We start from the raw sequence: 16,977 nt of genomic DNA, 5'->3' as shown, positions 1-16,977 counted from the left end.
ACATCCCGTACTTGGCCATTATTAACCTTGGCTCGCCTCGTCCAGAAACTAATTCGATCAAGCCTCGTGGAATTGCATTAGCGTGAAGGGTTCGAATATGCTTATGGCATAGGGGAATATAATCAGCAACGTCCACGCATAGGAGCTTTAACGAGGATCTCTTTCTCTCTCTCTTTCTCTCTCTCTCTCCCTCCCTCCTTAGTCTCCGGCACCGAGAAGAATCATCTAACGAAATAATTTAACAATTTACTTTCATTACACCTAATTGTTACGCTGATTCTCTAATTAAGCTTCCGTAGGACGGCCCCGGCCGTTCTTGTCGACGTGAGATCTCTTGTTATAAACTTATTATAAACTTAATTAACATTTCGAATGAGAGATTTCAGCATCGGATAATACCGCACGCTGCATACAATTTTTTTCGTCGTGGATGAAATTGTTGAGAATAGGTCACGCTATGAAAATCGTGCAGATGTTTCCCTTGTACCTTCGCGTCCGTGAGACTCGGCGGATAATTCATTCGTATAGACGTGTCGTGTAGACGCACGCGTGCCGAGAGAGAGCTTATCTGGCGACGACGGCTGACTATCAGTCTGTCACGAACCAATGGGAACAGACTGAAATTTGTCCGCCTCTTTACGCTCCACATATTTCAAACCCTTTCTTCTGTCACCCTGCTCGCCGTTCTCATCCATTTTCCCGTCTTTTTACCAGAGCTCTCGACGTCCTATGCGAGGTTTGCTGACGAAGAAAAATACGAAACACTTAACACGCTGGGAATATTGCGCGCCGTCGAGACTTCTCGCTACCCACGCTAATTGCTAGTGAACAATTCGAATGAGAAATTGGTATCAAAAGCGAGATTTGGTGACGGAAGTGTTGCAGTCAAAACTTTAAACTGATTTATTAACCGTTCGTTAAACTATTTATTTATTTATTATTAATTGATTTCCGTGCGGAAAGGGCATCGAGAAGTATAATAAAGGTGTACGATTTCGTTTTCTCGTAAGGCCAGAAAGGAGCCTCGTTTGCAGCCGGTCATCGACCTCTAAATGCATTTTATGTTAATTTTATATCAATATCGTGATTCCCAAAAGCTATGAGACTATATATTACAACACAGATTACGTGGAATTTTGCAATATATTATCGTCATAAAAAAGAATACGGATCCATCGATAAAATCTTTATAATATCGAAAGCGTTGCGGCACCAATAATTTTCTCGAACCCCATCGTAGAAAAATGTCGTAAAACATCGTAGGAAACTTGATAAAGCACGGATCTATGGCTGGCGATATAGTAGCTTGAATTCGGAGAAAAATGCCGACGCTACAAGTTTCTGATAGTGTCATATAGCCCCGCGATCGTATGTGTCAGACGAGATATATACGAAGAGTAGAAGAAGATGGTAGAAGAAGAAGGTGGTAGTTTCATCCAATCGATAAGGAAGTCCTTCCTCGCGAGAGTGTATTCCGTGTTCGTAAGGCCGATCTTGAAAACTAAAAGGAACCATGCAACTGCACCGCCGCGTCTTCCCATGCTATTTTCTAAGCACGTGCACGCATCACCGCTTTCGTTCGATGTGCTCTGTCAAATCTAGAGCAGACCGGCTCGGGAAGCAGCGTGCACTGTATAAAGTTGCGAGGCTCTCACAACTTAAATTTACACTACAGGCGGCTGCAACTAACACGGTAATCGATGTTTAAACTGACGATGTAAACGAAGTATGCTACACGATCTCCCTTAAATTTGCATTTTATATAAATTTAATTAATGTAAAGCGGTAATCGATAATTAAATTGGCGATGTAAATAAAGTCCTGAACGATCTCTCTCTCTCCCTCTCAAATTTACATTTTGCGCAAACTTCACCAACATAAAACTTTGGACGATGATTAAATTAGCGGGTGGGGAATAATTGTGAATCTCTCCGCGAAACTCACTCTCTTTACTGAAACGTGCGTAAATCGAAACGCGCTTAAACGTCGACGGAAAGGCCGCAGCACAAATCTCGTCCTCGCCGACGTCGGTGGAAATCGATCATTTATTTTACGTAACGGCGGACTGTCGCGTTCAGCCTTCGACGGTGCGAGTCTACCGCCTACCGTTGGCGTTCACGCGAACGGAATTGAACCCCGGGTAGGACGCGCGGAGGTTACTGACACACGAGCCCTGCTTTGTCGCAACCTCGCAATAACCGTGATTTGTCCATACTTTATCCGTTGTTGCATTCCCTTCGACAGCGACGTGACGTACGCGGCTCGTCGCGTCTGACGGCGGCGGTCTTGTCGGGTTACGGAACCGGTGCGTCTCGTAAAACCGGCTCGGACAGGTATCACCCCGCAATAACAGTAAAATGCAAGTAAGCGGCCGTTGATGATGCATATAAAAAAAATAGAGAAAGAGAGAGAGGGGGGATGGAGAGGGAAGGAGACGGAAAAGAAACGCACGTCGAAAAGTTCGCCGACGAAACATTCGACGAAAGGTAAAAGCGTGAAGTTCAACCCTTCTTTATTACCACTCGTTCATACCGCGCGATCGGAGATTTATCAAGCGATCTCATCGCCCCGTACGTACATCCTACGGATACGTCGGTAGTAATTAACGGTGATAAATCCGGCGAATTTATCAACTTGCAGCCGCATACGCGCGATACCTCCGCGCGATCTACACGACCGGTTAACGGAGATAAATTTCGAATTATACAACCCGTACGAATTTTTCGGTGCAGCTGCGTTTATTAAAAACCATCTGCGAAGGCGAGCCGCCTACGCAGCGTCGTAAGACGAGACGATACAGTTATTGCCGAGAGGAGTAAGAAGAAACGAATAGAACCGCGGGAGAGAAGCTGCGAGAGCGTGCAAGAGAAGGGAGAGGCGCGTACAGTGTGCGTAAAAAACATAAATTTATCGAATCCCGGAGATAGATCCGGCATTATCGCCCCGCAGAACGCTTCGCGAACACGTCGGAATGTATTATCGAACGTGTACTATCGAGAAGAGCCAGAATTTTTTCAGAACAACGGAACGTACCTCGCATGTACGTGAACCTCCTCGCGGTGTGCAGGATGTAAGAGCGCTTGAAATGCGCCGCGTTCCTATTTATTCAACGCTTCCTTCGTGCCGCATTCTTATATACGTACACTCCGCGAGAATACAATCGTTCCATTTATCCCGATCCAGCCGCAACTTTGTCGGCCACGGCTCGCATTCCAATTATGCGAATTACTTTAGGACGCACGAAAGACCCCATTGTGGTTCATGAATAATTATCGAGCTTGCCGAGCGTTGGCGACGCGCTAGCACAAATTTTTAATCCTCTCCTTGTCCGCGATCAATTCAGTAAGAGAGCTTCAAATCGAACAATGTGTACCACAATGCTTCGCGGAAAGATACGTGAAGTGCTCTAAATGAGGCCAACGAGCGGCTTCGCGAGTTGTTTTATAATGATAGGTATTCCAGAAATGTTTGATATCTTAACAAATCGAAGAAGATCGATGGGATTTATTAACGAATCGAGAATCAAAGGACGAAAATAGAATGATAAGTTTATCAAAGACGTGCTAAATAAACAAAGTGTGGTCTCATAATCGCGCTATTAAAATTCTCCTTTGATTAACCACCCAAAGAACGCCAAACGAACAATTTGTGGGGAAATATTTCCTCTGGTAACGTCCGTTAGGTCAAACACGATCGCAGGAAAGCTTGTAGCAGACGACGATATAACACACCGAGACTGCCCGTGACATTTGCACCAGTTTGCTTCTAGTGAAGCGGGAAATGACGCCAGCGTGTCTCCTAATTCAAAGACCCAGTATCAGAACGAGGCGCGACCTATATCTGAAACGCGATTTTCAGCTTCGAAATCGAAACAGAAATAGTGCGAATCGTGAACTTGACACGCATACACACATACACTCGCACACAACACAGACACCACCGTCGTAAGCGACAGCGTATCTACGTGATGCGACCGTCACCAACGCTCCACTGCGCTCTTCCTTATTCTCCATCCTCGAAATTATCGACGCCTCGTACGATATTGAAGTAATCGTCGTCCCTCTCACATTACGTGAGATACACTCGGTCGAAGTTGAATTGACCCCCCCTCCTCCTCCTCGGTATCGATCGCCGCGTCTCTTTTCCGAACAAAGTTTGGAACGTGCGGTTGTAGCGAGCAACGTGACGCCACTTAAATAACCGCGTAAGCGCACTTGCCGCTAACAGGGCTCGTATTAACCCAGATTTCGGGCATAAATCCGCGGGCGTAATTGTAAACAGTAACCGCCGCCAGCCAGTTGGGTATCGTTGGCCGAGCTGTCGTCGTCGTCGTCGTTCTGCAAACGACAGCCCGTCGTCGCCGTGATTCACTGTCGGATGCAAACGTCCTCCATCATCCTGAAATCACAGGCCGGGATCATTATCTCCGCGTGACGCGTCGCAATTGTTTCGCGTTCGATTATCGAAAATGCCGAGGCTGGATCAGCGCTGATGGAGCGAGACCATTTAATTCGTCACTTGCTCGCGACCGCTATTAACGGCTAATACTTCTCGGGGCGGAAATAAATTTCAGGACCTTGAGGATGCCTTCGAGGAGGAAAACCACACACAGGTTTCGCATGTGGGGCTGTTTTATTTGTCACGCGTGGTTCCAACGGCTGTTAAATGAAAACTATCTTCCCGTTCGAATAAAAGAAAAAGATCTCGTCGAAATGGTTGAATCTTAAAGAGAAAAGAACACGGAGTATGAACGATATAAGTAATATTTTTCTCTGCGTACGCTCAAGGCTTCGGACACAGAGAAAAATATTGCTTATATTGTGAAGGAAAGTAATTACTCGGTTTGTCTTCTTGTAAAGTATAGCAAAGTTTAATGTTTAAAGTAACGGTTATCTTGAATAAAGAATATTTTCTCGATAATAATATCGAAATAAATATACTCCTCGCAAAGTATGAGAAAAGTACAAGTAATATTTTTCTCTATGTATAAAGATGTTAGATTCGTCTGGTTGTATTATTCAAATAGCGATTGAGACACGATTATTCGCCAACCGCATTAATCGAATACGAGTACATCCCGCTTTAGCGCTGTAGCGCTAATTTTAGAGGCCTGGAACAAGTGACTAAGCACAAACGACTATTCACCGCCTCACGATGATTTGATTATGCAAACCTGGTGCACACTCAGGGGGCTGATGCTTGGAGTGGGATGAATCGACTTGAAGCGTCGGGTAAATCTGTCAGGGAGGAAGGAGCGAAAAACGCGCGGGATGTCTTCATTCGCTCGCTGAGATGTCGAGAGCGCGAAAACGATGACTTTCTAACAGCGGCTACCTGCGCCCGTTTCGCACCGGCTTACCATTTTACCGCCATTTCTAAACAAACGGTCTGCCCGCCAGCAGGCTGTAATCTTTACGAGGATTTCATCCCGTGCGAACGTACGCACGCGCAAGCCGTAGAGAGAACATCGCGAACATCTCGCGCGCGTCTTTTTACGCAGCGAGCGAGATCTCGAGGAAACGCGAGGAAATGTCTTCATTCGCGATATGCGACGGTGCGCAAAACGTTGAGCACGACAGCGGCTATCTGTTCCGGGCCGGCAATGTGTTTCAAAGACACCAGCACGTGGTAGTCGCGCGAAGATACCATTGGTCGGGGCACACGGCCGGTGTGCAACGGAGGGACGTCGCGGAGGGAGCTTCATTTCCCTGCACAATCTCTTTTCAAAGCACCCTAAACAGCCGGTCTCGAGAACCAGTCGAGGACTTTGCGCTAGAAACCAGTTCACGCTGGGCTCGCGAGTGAAGCCGCGCTTCTCGTAGCTTGCAAGCCGGCTCGCGAGTTTGCTGAAGCCCCGACCTTCCCGTCTCGGACGAGGCGCGAGCGAGTTTGAAAGATATTCGTTTTATTCGCATATATTATTAGTCACCGGCGGGTAAAGTAATTTCACGGAAATTCATCGTACGTATGCAGACACACACGCACGTTCGTATTCCGTCGTCTGTCAGAGATAAGCCGCGGTATTTTATGGAAGACAGTAAAGAGAACGCGCGTTCGGCAGAAACCGATCGCAGAGGCCGCGATTACGTTTATCCACGAGGCGATGGGAAAGAACGCCGGGGCCTCATCCCCGCGGAAACTTCGCGCATATAAATAACCTCTCTATACTCCTCCGCTGCAATCCGACGTAAAGGACATTTTCCTTGCCTAACGTGGCGCAACGTTGCTTTTAAGGCCATCTATATTTCCTCAACTGCCATCTCTCCTCGGCACTCTTGTCCTCGAACCGTAGCACCAATTCCCATCCCGAGATCTCTGCCCGTCTCTCTCGGCCGAAGAAGCGAGACGTTTACAAGCGACCGTTTTAATCTTCTCGAATAAATGCGAGCGAGCGCGATCGCTTCTCACACGGTTTCGATTCGGCCACGTTGTAATCCATTTTCCATCCGGGAAACGCTACACGAAGCGAGCGGCTATCCGGGAAACGGCGGGATACATCCTCGGCATTGGCAGGAATTGCGATATGCCGAGAATCTCGTTTTGTCTCTCTGGAAATAGGTTTCGCGCGAACACCGGCGATCGTTCCGCCGCTATTCCAGCTCCTCGATTAATCGATTTACCCGATCTTACGGGTTATCCGATCTCGGCGGTACCGACAACACGAATTTGATATCCTCGACAATTTCGAGACCCGCACTCGTCATCGAGGAGGCGCTCTCGCGCATCGAAACGACAAACCCGACGCGATGAGTCAAGCGTGACGGTATCGCGGAGGATCGCGTCACTCGCACGCGCGCATCGATGATCTGTCCTGTGCGTAGCGCGGGACTATCATCGCCGGCATATGTCTGTAGCAGCTATTTGTAAGAGCATCGCGACGAGCGATTACGTCGGATCAATCCATGGTCAGCCGATGGAGGGGACTTTAATCTTTGAACGACACTCGTCGGAACGGGGAGCGCGTCGATACGCAGCATACAATAATCGCAACGTTGTCGATTCTTCGCCCGCGTTGTCGATGCATCGTCAAGTACAACTCGCGGTAGAGAAGAGATACGAAGGAGAGATATCCCGCGACCGTCAGCCGAACGGATCGAACATGAGTGATAGCTGCGATATCCGAGCTGATCTCTGCCGATCGAATCTCTCGAATCGCATCGCAAAAGTATGCGCGGCTAATTCGATACACACGCGGCGATGCGAGATCTTCGATAGATCGCGTCGAGGTCGCATCGACACATCCTTGAAATCACTCGCGCCTCTTCGAGGCAGCTTTTCGAGAAAGAAAAAGATAATGCGTCGCGTCATGAAATTGTTGGGACTGCCGCGCCAATTAGTGCTGTCGCGCGTTACGTACGCGGTCGCAACAACGTCGGAAATGGAAAAGAATATCGGAGCGAGGTGGGGGGGGGGTGAGAGAGCGTCGCGAATTTATCGGCTCATCGAGGGGAAACTTAATTATGTGGCTCTTTAAGCGATCTTGATGTGCAGGATTTTCCGCTCCGACTTCCTCGCTGCTTTCCGGCGGGCCAAACCGTACCAACGCGGAAACGCTGATTTTCATCCAAGTTTATACGGAGTTTATCCGAATAAGTTAATATCTGGGAGATGTAACGGATAAATTCTTGACGATTTTTGTCTATCGCCAAAGAACGATTCTGGACGTGTCGGCTTTTGCATGCGGAATAAATCTTCAACTTTTCCCGATGTATTCGACGAACCGCCGGCAAAAAGCCTGGAACGTATTGTTCTCGATAAGCGACAAGGACGAAGTTGCAAAAACTATCTCAATTATTCTTTAGAAACTCGTTCTTGATGTATTATATTTTCTTTCATACCGCATTTTCACGCTGCATTGGCGCCGGCTGAAGACGAAAATTTTCTTACGGCGTAACTTTAATTCAACCATTAACTGTTTACGACGTGACTTCGCTGCATTTTGTTTGCACTCGCGAAGTAGGCCGGCGAAATATAATGAACGACGCGCGCGCGCGCGCTATACCCAAGACGCGATATTAATTAAAATTATCATAACGGAATTCAACTGTGTCTCGTCCCACTTCTAAACTGGGACGGTCGAAATTTAATTAATGAGATTATACGCCCGAAAGATGATTAATTCGGATCTTCGCGATAAGCGTTAGTGCCGCAAACGAACGCGCGCGCGCCGTAGATAAAGGCAACGATCGTTTCAATTTCAATCATCGTCCAACGATTACGGAAAACCGCGACGTAATCGTTCGTTGACGCCGTTTATACATATACATCCTGTTATTTATATAACGATAAGTAAGTGAGAGAGAGAGAGACAGAGTGAAGAAGGTATAAATAATTCTAGGTAGGATCATGTAGCATCCGTTGCTATTTAGAGGCTGTACTACGAGGAGCGTTTCACATCTTGTCTCGCTGCACGCGATTACACACTGCGACACTACGAGGACGTTAGTCACGTTTATTTACGATACCCTTTATCTTATCGACGTTCTTTTCCGCGCGCTCGGTCACCAGACACGTTGACACTTTATCAAGAGCAGGCGAACGCACGTGAAAATCTGCGACCTAACAGTCGGAGGGAAAAAAACAGCTACAACCGCGTAAAGTCCAGTTGCCGGATATCTGCTTCGAGTCGCGCGCGCGGTTACTGTGGAATATTCGGCCGGCAATTCGCGCCAGCCAAAGGAGGAGTACCAACAAAGACTTTTCCTACCTACGTCAAATCTCTTGAAGACCTAGGTTGGTCTGACTAAACTGTGAATACTTCAGTAAAGAATTATCTCTTCTTCGGCCACACAATGCTTTATCGCCAGAGGAATGCACTAATCACATCTTACTCCGGATAAACTAGACATTTTATGGTCTTTTGGGACTATAAGTGTTGTAAACTTATCTGCCGTATTTTTAAGAAAAAGAAATCTGCAATGATCGGACAGTTTTCTTATTGCTTAGTAAGTATTGCGGACCATTTGATTTAATATGTTGAAGCTTATAGATTACGACTTAGTGTTTATAGCTTAAAGTCTAATAATAAAAGCAAGGTTACAGACAAGGCCTTACATACGTTGAATATCGACACAACGCAAAATGTTGAGATAACATGAACACAATATGTTAAATGAACACACGTATGTTAAAAATTTCATACAAAAATGATAACAAAGGTCGATTTTAACACAAATACAAAATATTTTTTTACTTTTGGTATACATTTTGATCTTTTTATATCGTTTCACATTAAGCCCCACAATGTGCTCTTTTTACAAATTATAGTTAATATCTTAATTCGTGACGAAATCCGTGACGAAAGAAAAGTTGACGACACTCTCCCGTTTAGCAAATCTCAACGCATGAGAATCCATTTTCGCGAATATCAGAGTATACGAGATGTTTATAACATACAGTAGAAGAAGAGTTTGCGAGGAGATGGTTGCACTTTACAGGTTTTTTGGTAACGATACGATGCACAAATGCAGTTTTACAGTCTCGTGTCGGTGCATACGAATGAGCGACGCAACTTTGAACGAGGGCAACACGCGCGCACGCTTGGGAAGATACTCTGGAGGATATTATAGCGCATATATACGATACATCCTAGATATCCTTGCGGGCGGTAATAGTGTCATAACAGAAAGAAGGCGCTATAGCAATGATTCAGCAAGCAATATTGTTCGCACATCTCTTTTGTGCGCGTCATCGGCAAAATCAGGACACTAGCGAGTCGGTCCTATGTTGTTGTATACATCATACAATTCTATCTTTGTCATGTGTGTGTGTGTGTGTACCTCCGACCTATATAAATTCACGTAGCACGAAAAGCTGAAAAATTCCATGCGAGCGAATCACCCTTTGCGAGGTAAAACTTCGCGAAATATCGAACACGACAATTTCCCATATTCGCTGGGACAAATTAAATTTATTTTTACTTCCAGAAAGCATTCCAATCAAATAGAGGTTTCCTTTTGATCTTTTAACGGTTGAACACACATGACCGCGACACGATGGTCGCAGTGAGCTAAATTTAACCTCGCATTTAAATAATTTGGCACGAGAGAGTCGGGAAAAGGAAATTCCAAACCGGTGTTTTACCGGCGCGTCTATCGCAAGTCCGACCTTGCTGTTTATAAAAATCCGAGCGACACGTTTTGCGGCGGCCGCTTATGCAGAATTTTTCTGCATTCCCAGCGTGTTTTTGAAATGTCAGCTGCATACGTGTTATCGCAATGTCGCGCGCGTGAACCAGCTCCGGAATATTATGTTTTCCGAAGGCCATTACGCCCGTCTTGTTTGGCGAGCACGAATATTTCATAATAACATCCTCGCCAACGACTAATTGTCGGATCCACATATCGATGGCTCGTCAACGCGTCGAATAATACTATCGTGTAAACGCTATTCGACGACTTAATTATCTGCACTTATCGCGACGCGAAATGGAAATAACAAGCGAGAGCTTCGTGCGAAAAATCACAGCAACGCGTACGCATGTATCCACACCCCTCCCGGGCTTATTATATGTGCGGAAAAACGGGCTCCTCATTTTAATTACCAATCCCTCAGCACGCTTTTCCACGACACATTCTATCTCTCATAACGCGTCGGTCAAAATCCCGGCTTCTCGCGACGCGAGGAAGGACTACGTAATCGGCTAATCGTTCGCGCTCGTAGCGCCTTCGAGATCGCGCTCGAGTTCGTCGCGATCCGGCTTCTGGTAGAGCAACATTCCACGATTCCAGAGCGCGAGCGTGTCCGTTCCTATCGGGTTCAGCGAGAAAGAAAAGGTTCCCACCGTGGAAAGACCGTTTCTCGTTTCAGCGAGCGCTGTGGAAAGCGACGCGGCTCTCGCTCAGCTGTCCGAAATTTAAACACCGCCGGAGCCTTGATCCGACCTTCTCCTCGATCTCCCGTGGAACTGGTCGATCATCCTCGGCTGGCCCGGCGGCATTCCTCGGGTCCCCGCCTCCTCGCTCATCTTCGTCACCTTCGCGATCTTCCTACCTTCTTCTCCCGTGGCTCACCCACGGCTTGCAGCCGAGCGCGCACCGCCTCAGCACGCCCGAAATGATCGGGCGCGTCGATTAACTTGTAAAAAGCTCAGCTCGAAATCTTGCGGAAACGCCGCAAATTGAAAGGAAAGCGCGCGATACACCACCCCCGCGTGCGTCTAAGGTACACGCGATCCTTCGCGTTACGGAGGGCCGCTCCATAATAATATATCATGCCGCGGGAGCATTTGCATTAAAACGTATGCAAATTACTACCCGGAGAGCCCCGCTAAACCGCCTAGCCCGCCGCTATCTCTCGCGCGGCGCGCGCGTATAATTCCCCGCGCGAGTTTCTCCGCGTGAATATTCCGCTAAATTAAAATAATGCGGTGCGCGCGGATGATTTTCACGAGAGCGACGATTTATTATGTAGTCTGGTAATTTAATTTATCGACGCCGCGCGAATTTGTTACCCGTACCAGCCAGGGGGATTGTTGATTCGATGCTAATTCGAACGCAAAGTTGACGCGCTAACTCCATTCTTGCTCCCGACTCTCGCCGCGAGTGCCGACTATATTTCTAGTTCGAAGTAGACGCACTCGGTAGACCTCGTCTGCCGCCTGTCTCTTCAACTTAATCGCCGAGCTCACGGGTATGTTACGAGTAAATTAAATAATCGTTATATATGTAATCAACTGTCGAGTACGGTTGATATCTGTCGTGTGACCCTCCAATTTGGAGCAACAATCAAATCTCGATAATCGAATCAATGTCAACGGTCAACGTTCGTTTGTGGACTTCGCCTGAAGTTCTCACCGAACGGAGAGTCGCACGTAGGGACGGATTGAAGAATCGAGGAACGGGGTTCGGCGGGCTTTTTTTTTTCTTCCTGCTCTCCTCTTTACAAAGGAGCACCACCTCGTAATACGTACGGACGACTACGGATCTCGTGTCCCCCCTAGATTTCATTCTCATGGACTTTCTCCGAAGACTTCGGCTCGGCAAGGACGTTTCTTGGCACACGGCCCGCGAGTACTCCCATATTCATGAACGGCCATTGTCTCCTTACTTAAACGCGGCTACCCGCTTCCTTTTCAATTCGCTTACTTGCGCTCCGATACACGGCATTGTTTGTGCGTTCTCCAGTGTGAAGACACAGCTCAACGCACACTTATGAACATTTTACGCCTACCCGGCGATGAGAGTTTTCAGGCTGCATCCTGAGTTCGTTCGCGATAAACTCGCGTTTCACATACATACATTTACCCCCCATTCGTCTCTCTCGGCTCCGATTTTAAATGCGAGAGAGAGAGAGAGAGAGAGAGAGAGAGAGAGAGAGACGTTCTTCTCCACGGGACGGTGCTATTTTCGTTCGTAATTCGCGCTGTTGACGTGCATAATGAGCGATGTCGCGGTCGTAAAATTTCATCGAAGGCAATCCCGCCAACCGTCGATGAGCGCGGAGTCGGAGAATGCCGGGCTGGATGCACCGTATTTGCATGCGAACGAGCCGTGCAACTAGTCTCGGCGAGCCACCGCACCTAATTGTTAGTCTGCTTGACCCGATCGCGAAACGCCGCACGCGCGGCACCGCACAGGACGCGATTTTCATTCCCGGCTCGCTACGTGCCGCGTTGCAATATAGAATCATGCTCGCGCTTTGTCTGCGCGGCTTAACGCGCGATTTTACCAGAGCGTTCTCTCTTTCTCTCTCTTTCTCTCTCTCTCTCTTTCTCAGAACCGGTTCCCTTCAACGAGACTCGTTCTCCGAGAAGCGGGAAAACCGTCCCGTTTTTGTTTTCAGCCTCGAAATTAGCGGCCCCGAAGTTCTTTTTCAAGCGGGAAAAAGGAGAATACATTCAGGCACGCTCATATTTACCCACAACGTGTCGCATCAGCGCGACGCGACACTTCTAACTCGGAATGGATTTGTGACGGCTTCGCAAATTGGGCCAATCGATGATCCACACCGAGACGTAATCCAATAACTGCCATGCTCGTCCCGGCAAATATTTAACATACGTCCATGTAGCTCGTAACGTTGCGACTCGTAAATCCCCCGATCGATAACCCGGGGACAGCCTTCTTAACGTGTGAGGTAAATTGAAGGGGGCAGCGCCGCGGGTATACAAACCGAAAAGATTATCAATGTTTCAATAGATGTGCGCAAACTTAACACATAAGAGCCTCAGCACGTGAAATTTTACCATTTTGGAGTTTCTCATAAGCAATACATTATGCGCTACACGCATTATATACAAGGGTTGATCCAGAAATAAGGTTCCCATAAATTTTACAAATAGACAACATTGTTTATTCTCATAGAAATTCACAATTGGATACGTTGGAAAGATGAAACTTTGCTCTATTTTTCTACATAATCGCCATCTTTTTCTACGCATTTTTGTAGACGGTGCTCCAATTTCTGTATCCCAATGTCTTGAACTCCGCCGCCAACCCGTTGAGGAAGCGTTTCACCTCTTCTTTGACTTCAAGGGTAAGGGGATACTGCTGATCGATTTCATGGAACGCATTTTTAAGTTGATTGTTGCCCCACGTTCCATGAAATCGATCAGCAGTATCCCCTTACCCTTGAAGTCAAAGAAGAGGTGAAACGCTTCCTCAACGGGTTGGCGGCGGAGTTCAAGACATTGGGATACAGAAATTGGAGCACCGTCTACAAAAATGCGTAGAAAAAGATGGCGATTATGTAGAAAAATAGAACAAAGTTTCATCTTTCCAACGATGTAAATTTCTATGAGAATAAACAATGTTGTCTATTTGTAAAATTGATGGGAACCTTATTTCTGGATCAACTCTCGTACTATATACATCGTGCGCTCTGAGACGCTGTAACTTTATATGTTGATCGTGCCGATCTGTGCACATTATGGTCGATCTATTTCATAGAAATATTGAAATCTTGAAGTATCGCGTAATTAACATTACCTAGAAAACTCGACAGTTTGTAGAACGCGACGGTTATTTAGTATGATATGTAATTACCGTATCAAACTCGAAATTAAATCGGACGTATATTTGAATATGCTCGACCGCGTATTTGCGTTACACTTGCAGAGCGAATTCGTATGTTTTTCCGAATCTCGTAAGTTATCGCTTGAGCAAACAAACGAGCCACGTGAAGAGACCATTTAAGTGGCACACGCCATATGATATTGCGATGGCTGTAATATCACGCATAATTTCCTACTTTCCTAATCAGGCACGCACTCCATTCTTTATCTTCGTTCAATTACGTATTAACCTTCGACCGATTTCCCCGAGGGGACCTCGCGCGCGTCTGCCTCTTATCTCTGCAATATATTCGTGATTAAACGAGCCTTACGTACAATAAGGCGCAGCGCTTTGTCAATAAACTCGAACGATAATTCTGCATAAAGTTCCTCCTCCGAGGAACGTTTCTCCTCGCTATCAATATGACGGCCATTAAACGGCGTAAAAGATGCGTAAAGGAATTCGCAGACCGGCGAAGGACTCTCTTAGCGCGCGTAAAACTCCGGGTCACGCGCAAAATCCTCCTTCCCCTTTTAACGGGACGGCAGCGTCTCTTTGACCGCTCGTGCTCTTTTTATTCCCAGGTGAGAGGTGTTTCTCGACCTAGGCTAAGATGTCACATCACAGCGACGACAATATGCTGATAGCGACGTCGGACTCCTTCTGGGAGCCGGGCAATTACAAGCGCACCACGAAGAGGATCGAGGACGGGCACAAGCTCTGCGACAGTCTGATAGCGCTGGTCCAAGAGAGGGCGGAGATCGAGAAGAGCTATGCCAAGGCGTTGAAGAATTGGTCGAAGAATTGGAACGACAAGATCGAGAAAGGACCCGAGTATGGCACCACCGAGGCCGCGTGGAAGGGCGTTCTCGTGGAATCCGACAGACTTTGCGATCTTCACCTCAGGGTCAAAGAGAATCTCTGCAACGACATTATCCAGCAGGTGAAGACGTGGCAGAAAGATACGTATCATAAGGTAAGAACGACCTTACGTGCTTGCGCTTTCCCTTCGCCCTCGACGTCGCGTGCGTTTCTATATCTCTGTCTCGCCCGTGGAGAGCTACACGGCAAAATCTACTTTCCGTCTTAAAAACCCATAGGTGAATTTCAACGATAACGTTTCTGTGTTACTTGCATTATATATGTATGTAAGCATCACGTAGATAATACGTAAATTATCCATGTATGAACGTAATTTGAAAATCTACGGCTTATATCCTCAGAAAAGGCGCGGCTGCGAGTTGGCTCTGATCGATCTCCTCCTTTTTCTCAATTTTTCTCGATTTTACGATCATCGAGCCTCTTTTTTGCATTCTCTCCTCGTTGTGATCGTTCCCATCTGTCTTGTGGACGCGGTGTTGGCGTCCGAGATTCGCTGTTCCTCTCAATTTTCCGGTAACGATATTTCTCTCGTTCTGTAATAGCAGCTAACATTGAGCGAGTTTGGTTTGCAGTCGATGATGACCCTGAAGGAACGCAAGGAAATGGAGGACGCGTTCAAGAAGGCTCAGAAGCCGTGGGCGAAACTCCTGCAGAAGGTCGAGAAAGCCAAGTCGGAGTATCACAACAGCTGTAAAACTGAACGGACAGCGGCGAACATGGAGAGGAACGCTTCGGCAGACAGTTCGCTCTCGCCCGACCAGGTGAGCCGTTCGTGATCGATTCTATACTCGTCGTATCGCGCGCGCACATTATATCACTTGTCACTCGTAACGTGTTATTAACAACCAGGCGCAACGTTCACGTACCACCGTAGCGGAATCACCTCGTCATCACGTTCGCTTTTAAAAGCTCCGACCGCGCTCTCATTAACTCGCATTACAGATCTAATCTGCGAAACGCCGCGCGAGTTTGTCCAACTAATTAATACACTCGCAGACGCGCATCCCCGTAACGTTTCCGCGGCGGCAAAAGTCAAGCCGGCGTGTAAGATTCAGATTTTCGATCTCGATATCCTACACGCGATATTTTCATATTTCTGTATATATCCGTTATTATATACAACCGCGGAATTATTTCGCAACGCGACGCAGACAGCGGTAGATACGCGTTTTTAATATCGACGAGTCTAATATTGTTCCGCAAATATTCCACGGCCGAGCGAGAGGCTCGAACGCGGCGATGCACACACACACACACACACTGTGTGCATCTATTGTTTCGATCCGCAGCGATGCGCGTATTCGACGTTATTATAAAATTCACCGATCGGGCCGAACAGCCGGGTCTCGCGCGAGCGAGTTCTGAAAAGATACGTTGATACGCGCAAACAACAAAGCGGCGTCTTGTTTCTCGCGTTCCAAGTACCACCGCGGGCTTTTCGAAGCGATACTAGACCGTCGACTGATATACGGACGTGCACAACGACAACAACGTATTAACATCATCGTACGGATACACGTATATATATATTACCGTGAGTCTTGCATCTCGATCACGCACATGCGCCGCCTCTATCTCATACAGTAGATACAGTTGTTCTTTAGCAAGTATTATTTACAGATGGCCCGAGGCTCGGAAAACGTACGTTACACCTTGTGTACTCCTAAGAATTACTCGCATGCTCCTCTACTCTCGTCTATCCATCCTCGCATCTGCGTGAACGTTTTCGTGATAGTCTAACGACGCGACTCAATCGCTTCTGTACACTCCCTGGCTATATTATTAGACGCACTTTGATTTTTTTTTCTTTTTTTTTTTAATAGAACACAGTTCAGGAGGAGAAGAAAAGCTACTAATTTTATGTTCACTCGATTAGAATAATTTTTGGCGCGAATCAGCGAATTTTACCTCTGCAACCTTCCGAACTGTCAAATCACTTGTTTTACCCGTAATTTTTGCAAATACTAATATTGTTTACAAAAATTTATTTTTTTGTTAGTGAGCGAGGAATTTGAAGCTCACAAATAAACCAAAAGAAAATTAAATTTCAATTGACACACACACACACACACACACACACACACACACACACACACACACA

At 46.8% G+C, this 16,977-nt stretch overlaps 1 protein-coding gene across 6 annotated transcripts in view; it reads left to right on the top strand.

Annotated features, from left to right (window-relative positions):
• The window catches only part of LOC106750606 (protein kinase C and casein kinase substrate in neurons protein 1), a 54,381-nt gene that overhangs the window by 28,263 nt on the left and 9,141 nt on the right, over window positions 1–16,977 (top strand). For 3 of the 6 annotated variants that reach the window (XM_014631067.1, XM_014631061.1, XM_014631062.1), the window contains exons 2-4: window positions 14,579–14,970; window positions 15,419–15,637; window positions 16,497–16,517. In XM_014631067.1, the coding sequence (XP_014486553.1) occupies window positions 14,608–14,970; window positions 15,419–15,637; window positions 16,497–16,517 (603 nt within the window). In that variant the 5' untranslated portion in view covers window positions 14,579–14,607. The remainder of the gene's footprint in view (window positions 1–14,578; window positions 14,971–15,418; window positions 15,638–16,496; window positions 16,518–16,977) is intronic. The other 3 variants (XM_014631064.1, XM_014631065.1, XM_014631063.1) reach the window with 3 other exon arrangements.

Source organism: Dinoponera quadriceps, unplaced genomic scaffold, assembly GCF_001313825.1.
Source record: "Dinoponera quadriceps isolate SergipeBrazil2010 unplaced genomic scaffold, ASM131382v1 scaffold5050, whole genome shotgun sequence".
Taxonomy (NCBI): domain Eukaryota; kingdom Metazoa; phylum Arthropoda; class Insecta; order Hymenoptera; family Formicidae; genus Dinoponera; species Dinoponera quadriceps.
The sequence above is the reverse complement of the archived record's forward strand: the minus strand, read 5'-3'. Positions and strand labels throughout refer to the sequence as shown.